The following is a 9200-nucleotide window of genomic DNA, read 5'->3' on the forward strand; positions in this document are numbered from 1 at the left end:
TTCTTTTCCTTTCTTTTCTTTTCCTTTCTTTTCTTTTCTTTTCCTTTTTCTTTTCCTTTCTTTTCTTTTCTTTTCTTTTCCTTTTTCCTTTCTTTTCTTTTCCTTTCTTTTCTTTTCCTTTCTTTTCCTTTCTTTTCTTTTCCTTTCTTTTCTTTTCCTTTCTTTTCTTTTCCTTTCTTTTCTTTTCCTTTCTTTTCTTTTCTTTTCTTTTCTTTTCTTTTCTTTTCTTTTCTTTTCCTTTTTCTTGTCTTTTCTTCTCTTTTCTTTTCTCTTTTCCTTTCCTTTCCTTTCCTTTCCTTTCCTTTCCTTTCCTTTCCTTTCCTTTCCTTTCCTTTCCTTTCCTTTCCTTTTTTCCACAGCCCCTGCAAAGGACTTACATGGAACCTTGGATTTGTTTGAGAAGCTTCATAACTTTGAACTTTCACTTGTTTGGTATTAACCAACTTCATTCTGTTTTGGTTTGGTATGTTCTATTTTGCTCTGCAATCCTCACTGGTACCCTAGTTTTGGCTTACTGATTTTAAATGGTTGTTATCAGAGCTGTTGATTTCAAAAGCAAATTAACATCTACAGGAATAAAGTAACCCAGGGAAACCTAGACAACCCATGCAAAATATTTCCAAAGTTAAGCAAGTAGCACACTTCCTTTTCTCTTACCTAAAAATACCATTCTTACAACCAAGAGAACCAAATTGTTACTGACCCTCCTGCCTTGATACCGTGAAGATGTCACTTAATCACATTCCTACCAGCCAGGAACTTTTTCATTCACCTCCTCAACATCCAAAGCAGGGTGAGTGCTCTGGAGTGCTCCAGAGTCCTCCTGACAAACACATGTACAAAACCAGCTATTCTCAATGTGTTTCCAATTTCTCCCTCGGGTGCGCAGCAAAGCAAGCCACCACCAGAAGGTGGACTCCAACCTCCATGTGCAAGTTCCCAATTCCTTCAATTGCTCAGGATGAGATCTCACACTACCAAAAGAAAGTGGTGAAAAGAAGATTAGTGGTGAAAAGAAGATTAGTGGTGAAAGGGGGAGAAAATTTCTACCTGAGTTCCTTTAGTTTTTTTTCTCATATTTATCTACACACAGAAAGTGGCAAAACCCAACAAACCTTTTTGAAATTTCACTTTAAATTGAAATATTATGAATTTCCAAATCTAAAAATCAAGAAGACATTTCACTATTAAGTTAAGAAATCACTTGGAAAACCACTTCCAACATACTGAATACATTTCCAGTTATTTCAGCATGTTCAAATACTACGTATATGTTTCACGCAGGATTCTACTAGGTAACATGAAATCATGGCAAAAATCAGTTTTAAAAAGCAAGTGAAGTCAAAGAACCACAGGTCATTTATAAGAATCCAGTAAAGTCAATATACCAACTGTATGGGTGAGGATTGCTTGTGCAAGTTAAGACAGCACAAACAGGTTTGTCTTTGCACAGAGACTCAAAAGTTTCAAATCAAGTATTGTTCTGATTTCTCTTTGATTTCATAAAAATGAATGAAAAGCTGTCTGGACATGAGATTATTCTACAGAGGAAGCTTAGGCCTTGCAGTACACATCATATTTTAACTTTGCTCCCAGCTTGGTTCCTTCTAAGCACACTTTGAATTTGGCATCCATTTCCTTGTTCTGAGCTTCAGTGAAAAGATTTTTCCAGTCTCCAACAACACCTGGAACATAAAGAAAAGTAAAATAATACCCTTGACTGTAAGGACCAAGGAGTATGATTTAAAACAAAACAACAACAAAAAAATCCTGTCTTATCTTATTTCAGGATAATCCACTTTTTTAAGAACAACAACAACTAAATAATAATATATAAAAAAAAGAATCTCTGACCCAATAATATATTCTACTGCTTTACTTTTGATGTCCTCAACAGAATGTGAACATAAAGGGGACAGAGGAAGCTACTGGTCTGCTTTGTGCTTTGTGCAGCTGCAGAGTACTACCAACACAACGAGCAGTTGCAGAAAGAACTCTGAATGTTCAAAGATGTGGCTTTTAGCAGCAAGAGCTTTGTGAGCTGCAACCAGACACTGCCCTAAGCTGCAGTCTACTTCTGATCTAGTTTTGGAGAGTCCACAGTCTGAGGTTTCCTGGGCCTGCAGCTCTAGCCTGATTCATGGCTAAAAGACAGCTCAGCCTGTGCAGTGTCTGGATTCAACGTGCTGAGAGAGGTTCCTAGGCAATCCCAGGAGTTATTTAGAAAATCCAAGAAAAATCTGTGGAGGCACTTTGTCCAGGATACCCCAGTATTCACAGAAGCCAAAATAAGACTCCTTTTTTTAGTGGTGTTTAATGCATACCATGACTGGAGGTTGTGCTACCTGTAGGGCACTTCTGTTCATCACGTTATACAGGGATTTACTGAATGATACTGGCCGTTGTGATGAAATCAAGTGATAGCATCCTGAAGCACAGTCAGTGTTTCTTAACTTCTAGCCCTGAAGATTATGCGTAAAGATTAAGCATCTACTGATCCAAATTCCTGCCTGCCCGAAATGTAGTGCTACCATCCACCAACCTTGCAAAATATGCTGTTTGCTGTAAACAAATTTACCTTTGCGGAAAAGAACTGAGCCAACAACACCATGAGTCTCCTGAGCTTTATCCTTCATTGCCTGGAAAGTGGCCCTGTCTGCAATGGACTGGATCTGCTCTGCCGTTGGGGAGAATCCAAAGAATTCAGCTATCTGCTTTACACCAGAAGCCAGACTCTGAAAACAATGCAGTGAAAGGGGTCATATAATTTGCAGCCTCTGACAAAGGAGCTACCCGCTTGGGATGTGTATAGCCATCATCTACAAACAATATCTTCCTTCACAGTACATCTTCTGCACTACAATGGAGCTCAGCTTTCATGCAGCCAGACTCAACTTGTTCCTAAATAGATATTTGATTTGCTCTTTCAGGAACATGTGTCTTTGTTCTTTTCAGCAGTTTTCAGGGAACAGACTCAGATGTGTTTTACCTGTCGGTACATAGCATCTGCTTTACCTCTTTCAGCTCTTCGTATGTTATGATCATGGTATTCTCATCCTCAATGTGTTTGTTCCAGGTGACTGCATGGTCAAAATAAGATCCCCAGCTAACTGTGAAGAAGCAAAAAAAGCACCCGTGTGACCTTCTTTTATTACTGTGTACTTATTTCTCTCTAACTGAAGAACCACCTTCTGTTACCCATCAGTTACATCTACGCAAACAAACAGAACAGCCTGTCTTTTCAGTGGTACCACGCTGGACAACAGAGTGACGGAGACTTCCACTGGATTTCTGTAACTAAATGTAAGTGGCTTCTGCACAGAAATACGAATTTCCTCTGTGCTTCCCCTCCATTTCTATACTGTCATTAAAGGTAACTCTTAAAAGCCAAAGTTGGACATCAGTCTAAATCTAAAATTTGGGTTGCTTATGAGGTGTTTGGCCTCGTGCATGGAAACAGTAGAGACAACAAACTGTCATTCCATTACTATTTCAGATCTGTAGCATTTCCTCCATCACTTAGTGACAGAATTTCAGCCCAATACCATTATCAAGCTGCCAGGCAATTCCCACACACTTGCATGGAAGAGCAAAATACCCAGAAGTAAAGTGTATTTTGGACTTTCTCCCCATTCTGGCATTCAGCTGCCTCCTTTATCATGAGGTATGGCCACCAGTAAGCTAATAATGAGACAGCTGTTTTCCCACTGGCCCCATTTAGTTGTTTTTAAATATTTTCTTCTGTTACTTCTTCAGCTACATTCAGTAACTATAGCAATACCTTTCCCATTCATGAACTCGGAGAAGAACTCATCCCAGGAGCTGTAACTGGGGACACTTGGCACATTGTTGTGGAAATGGAAAAATGAAACAGCTGTATCTTTAGGGTTTCGAAACAACACTAGTATCTGGAGTAGGAGAAAGAGGTCAACAGTTTTAGGTGACATATTTCCCCCGGCAACCAAAATGAAAGTATAACCAAACATTCTGCAATCAATAACTGACTGGGGGCTACAAATGTTTTCACTATTAGGTAAGGCATAGAGAACAAATGTATAATGTGGTCATAATAAAGACCACTTATCACTTTTAAGATTTGCTTATGTTATGGAGTACTTGTAGAAAGGAGCAACTGGAAAAGAAAATGTAATATTGTCAGAGAATACTATCCCATAGCTACCTAAGACCTGGGAAATCACAAGGAACAATTTGCCAGACACCTGCTACAAAAAAAAAAAAAAAAACAAAACAAAACAAAAAAAAAAAAACCTGTTTGATTCTCCTTCATGAAACCACAGCTGCTACACTTATATCCCATTTTTCAAAGCGTGGCAATAATGTACTTGAAATCCTAAGAGAGAGCAATCCTCAGAGAAGTGTAAACACTTCTGAAAACATGTTATACATAAACTAGGAAAAATATTAATGGAACAAGGATAAAACCCTCATTCCTTAACCAACTCCTCCCTTCCTCTGTGGTACATCTCCTAAATGCTATGAACCTACCATTGTTAGGTGACTGAGAACCAGAAATATTGAAGTTTTAACAGTGTGGCTCTCTGCATGGAGACAGAGAATGTCCCAGAGATACTGCTGCCACTTTCATTCCCATCCACAACGCAGAAAAGAGTAGCATAAAAAAGCAAAGCATGACACCCCTGCCATTTTTTGAGCACTCTAACAGCCTCTAGATCTGTTCTTGTTTATGCACCCCTAGGGTTACTGTATTACAGCAGGAGCTAAGCCAGCCCAGGACTGATGAGGTTCCCATCGTCTCCAAGCTGCTTTTCCTCAATGCCACCTGCATGGGTGCAAGAAAAGGATGCAGCCTCAGAATTATTCTTGCATGTTGGTACTGTCAGAAAAATGAGGCTTGTTCTTGCAGAGAGAGAGGGAAAAAAAAAAAAAAAAAAAAAGAAAAAAAAAGCCCACCTTGGCTTTGTTCTTGAAAATAGACTTGGGAAGGCAGTCATAATTCAGATGCGTTGCCAGAATCCTTGGGGATGGAATCTGCTCCATCCTCTTTAGAAATAAACAGAACAATAAGTGAGAACAGGCTTATTACATGAGTGCAGCAACGATCTGTGAGAGTTGCCAGTGTGAAGCAGAACCTAATCAAAAGGCATTAGTCATCCAAGATTATCCTTTTTCCCCTCTCGGGAGAAATATCTTTACTTGCTGCATGACTTCATTTTAATAACTTGCATGCGGGGGTGCAGGAGAGAAAGAAAACAACAGACTTTAAGTGGTTCGGTAGGTTCTTTTCACTAACCTGATATTTATCTGGATCTCCACATTCAATAAATGGTAGTTCTGTGCTTACAGGTTTACTCTGGATGGTGGTGAATATCAAGTCATTTAAAATCTGGATAAGCCAGTTCACACCTGGACCAAGAAACCCAGAGAACAAAATAAAAAGATTTATGTAAGATCTCAAAGCCTTCTCATTACATGGCTTAATTCAGCATAATAGACAGTCATCAAATTACAGATAATACTAAAGCTCTCAAATGATTATAAACAAAATGTTTTCAGTTAATGAGATCCTCAATGGCTTCTTAGTTGTGACCTTCTTGGCTCACTTACGATTGATATGTGGAAAGCACTGGGGGTAGAAGTGACTTAATGATGCACTCAGTATCTTTTTAATATAGTCATAAAACAATCAGTGACAGACAATAAAGGGAACTTTTCTGTCTTTTACAGAGAAACACCTGGGAAGGGTCTTGATAGGAGAAGGAAGGAATGAGCAAGGAGTTTTGCTCATTCTGCAGATGAAAAGTGTCTGCCCCTCTCTCCTTTTACCGGGTCAAGGATGAAACAGTCATCAATGCAGTACCACCACCAGTGCTTGTCCCCAGTTGTGCCTGGTGCTGTCTCCATAAACTGCACGCCAGAAGAAGCACTAGAGAAGCTGCCACCCACCAGACCCTTTGGGAAAGATCTCGTGGCGAAGCCCCCCAAAAAAAGACTGGCTGGGTGCCAGCTGTGCTGGAGCAGCACACCTCCACAGCGAGCTCCATGCCCTCCTGTGGCTGCCTCGTGCTGCCTGCTTTCCTCAGGTTCACAGGGACCTCGCTCTGTGGATGCCCCACCGACTGCTGGTGGGACACAGCAAGGGAACGGTGTGTTCACTGCGCCAGCAGCACCCTCCCCACATCCTTGCAGAGGGACTTGGAAGGCTCCCCGCTGGGGCCATGAAGATGGAGCTGCGGAGCTGCCTCAGCCTCTGACATGCTGCGAGTCCCCTGTGAACGCAGCTGCCAGAGGCACTGACAGGGAACACAGGATGCAAACAGCGTTAACCTCATGCTTTCAGCTGGAAGTCATTCTCAGAAAGGAGGTCTTCCACACTATGTTATATAAAGTGGCTCAGGACTAAGTCCTATTCATACAATAATGTGTGTGCAATGTGTACACACCATACAATGTCTTATAATACATCTGAATATATTTATGTAATGCCAAATACCTTAAGATTCATATATATGACAATTTTGTGATGTATATAATTTAGATCAATTTCCCATTTACATAAAGACCAATGCCAAAAGCATTAAAAGTCTCTAAATCCATTTCTCCATCTGCCCAGTATTAACTCCATGTGCACAAACACTAATTTTATTTTAAACAAAAGCTACAACTGATAAACCTAAAGTCTCTAAATCCCGGCTTGGCTTCTCAATGCATGACCCGTCCCTGGGAAGTACAGCAGCCAGGAGCTCCATCAGCCTCCAGCCCCACCTCATCCATGTCTCTCTGCATCAGTCAGAGCTTTCCTCTCCACGGGACACACCTGAGCTGGGGGAAACATTTCATACAGTGAGGCTTCACTGTAGCTTAACCTTCATAATCCCCAATTAAAAGGAATGAAGACACTGTTAAAGCTCCGAGAGACAAACCTGTGGTGCCAAGCTCTGTCAATGGCCTGTCCTTATACAGTCCAGCAAAAACCCTGGACTCAAAACCAGCAGAAATAAAGGTTCCTTACAACAAAGATACATATTTCACATTTTATGTCAGCTCCCTACTTTTGTATTTGCCCTCTCTTTCTCTTGGCTCAGTGTTTTGTCTCATAGGTGCCATATATTTACCCTAAACACTACAAGCTTACTTCTTAAGTCCCTAACTACATAACAGTTTCTTTCCAGATCAGAACTCACCAAGCCAAAACTAGAGGAACAGTATGTGCTCTTCACCTTGCTGGATGAGACCTTGGTTAAGGGCCCTCTGATGAGAGACCAACTTGAGTGCATCAGCTCCTGTGTTATTGCACTGAACTCCTTTCCCAGACCCACATTTCCTCTGACAACCCAAAGCTTCTGCTGCCTGGGTCTCAAGGCAGAAACATACACTTGGAAAGGACTTCCTACATTGACAAACTCCATCCCTTCCTTATGAGCAAATATCTCACACAAGATATTTATAACACTGATCAAAATCAGCTGGTTGGTTGTTGTTTTGTTGTATTTTCCCCCCCAAAACTCCTATTGCACCTTTCATCCTTTCTGCAGACATCTGACTACAAGATTTCAAATTCCACTGTGTCACAGTCTACCATTTTGCAATCACAAAACAACAACCAACAGTGATACTGAATTTAATGATAATGCTAGGAAGCTGCTTGAATTTTGCAAATAAAGATGCCGTGCCCTACTGCTTTCTACTTCTCATAAGGAGTCTAATGCGTAACTTTTTGCTTTTGTACATTGCACTGCAATATGTTACTAACACACTTTTCAGAATGCAGTTTATCATACTGGCAGAGACATCTTGCCCCACTGATACATAATAACTACATACTTTATTCCCACTTCTTCAGCCAAAAGTAGTTTTGAATGCTAAAACATTTTGTCTTTTCAGAAACATAAACCATATTAAAAAACAGTGGACCAGACTACATAACTGAGACAACGAGCACAAAAACCTGCTGCTTCTGGTTGTACTAGAAATGCCCAGTATCCCCACACAATGTAAAACCATCCTCTGTTGGTTATTTTCGTTCTTATCATGTCAGCTAATTAGTTACAGTATCACACTACAGCGAGCAATTTATAATGTATTCACCGCATTTGGGGTAAGACACCAGCACCATATCATCCCTTCTGGCTTCCAGGTTCTCCAGGGCTTGGAAGGTCTCTGCACTGCACACTGTCACGGGATAAGGCGTCCCCCGGTAGGAGAACAGCAGATCCTTCAGGGCAAGGCCTTCGGACTTGGCCAGTGCTTTATTTATCTCATCAACAAAGGCTTTCCTTTCCTCAGCCATGCTTACCACCTTTTGCTGGGGATTGCAACTGCTGGTCTAATGCAGTTAAGTGCCTTTAAATAAGCATTTTTAAGGGGTGGAGAAGAAATACTTGGCATTATTTCTGCCTCTGCCTCCCCTCCCAAAAAACCCTTAGAATTTGATACATTTCTTTCTCTTCCCCTTCCCACCTTTCTGGCAACAGAAACTGAGTTGATCTTGCCCATCTATCATCTACAGAGAAGGAATTACTTCAGTAATAAATCCCACTGAAAGCAAGTAATACTAGCAAGCTTGGCCACCAGGGAAAACAGAATTGGAACAGAATTGCCCTGTAATAGCAGCAAGGTATTAAAACTAATCTTAAATAACATTAATAGGAAAAAAGCACCTCACAGGAAAGGAAAGTCCTTAGTAACAAAAGTCCCAAGAGATTTTGGCAATAAACTCAACCCCATACCATGAAGCAAGAAACAGAAAACAATGAAATCAAAACCACAGAACAAAAAGAACAATACCAAGAGGGAAGTGATGATGCCATTTTGGTAGATGTGATTGCTGGGCCGCTCTCCATCATCTGTCAGTGGTCATGGTCACCTGGAGAGGTCCAGGATGACTGGAGACTTGCTAATGTGACACTCATCTATAAGAAGAGTCATAAGGAGGACCCGGGGAACTACAGGCTTGTCAGCCAGACCTCAGTGCCAGGAAAGGTGATGGAACAGGTCATCGTGAGTGCAGTCACACAGTGTATGTGGGACCACCGGGGGATCAGGCGCAGTCAGCATGGGTTCATGAAAGGCAAGTCCTGCCTGACCAACCTCATCTCCTTCGATGACCGGGTGACTCGCCTGGTGGATGAGGGAAAGCCTATTAATGTAGTCTACCTAGACTTCAGCAATGCCTTTGACACAGCTCAGCACAACACAACGCGGCATGGCTCAGGTCGGAT

General features: G+C 41.2%; 1 protein-coding gene across 1 annotated transcript; it reads right to left on the reverse strand.

Moving 5' to 3' along the window:
- Nucleotides 1-1043: 1043 nt before the first annotated feature.
- On the reverse strand, nt 1044-8281 carry SULT6B1 (sulfotransferase family 6B member 1). The gene is made up of 7 exons (XM_035322020.1): nt 8068-8281; nt 5273-5385; nt 4933-5022; nt 3782-3908; nt 3016-3110; nt 2579-2735; nt 1044-1685 (listed from the first exon to the last, which is right to left on the reverse strand). The coding sequence occupies exons 1-7, from the start codon at nt 8267-8269 to the stop codon at nt 1555-1557; spliced, it is 915 nt and encodes a 304-aa protein (XP_035177911.1). The 5' UTR covers nt 8270-8281; the 3' UTR covers nt 1044-1554.
- Nucleotides 8282-9200: the final 919 nt, after the last annotated feature.

This window comes from Oxyura jamaicensis, chromosome 3, assembly GCF_011077185.1.
Source record: "Oxyura jamaicensis isolate SHBP4307 breed ruddy duck chromosome 3, BPBGC_Ojam_1.0, whole genome shotgun sequence".
NCBI classification, from domain to species: Eukaryota; Metazoa; Chordata; class Aves; order Anseriformes; family Anatidae; genus Oxyura; species Oxyura jamaicensis.

Excerpts from the sequence above, each read along its gene's own strand:
- SULT6B1 (XM_035322020.1), bottom strand. The coding sequence starts at position 8,269 with ATGGCTGAGGAAAGGAAAGCCTTTGTTGATGAGATAAATAAAGCACTG. Across the intron at positions 5,386-8,067 it reads GGTGTCTTACCCCAAATGCG|GTGTGAACTGGCTTATCCAG; the intron begins GTGAATACATTA and ends TTCTTGGTCCAG. Across the intron at positions 2,736-3,015 it reads CATACGAAGAGCTGAAAGAG|AGTCTGGCTTCTGGTGTAAA; the intron begins GTAAAGCAGATG and ends CATTGTTTTCAG.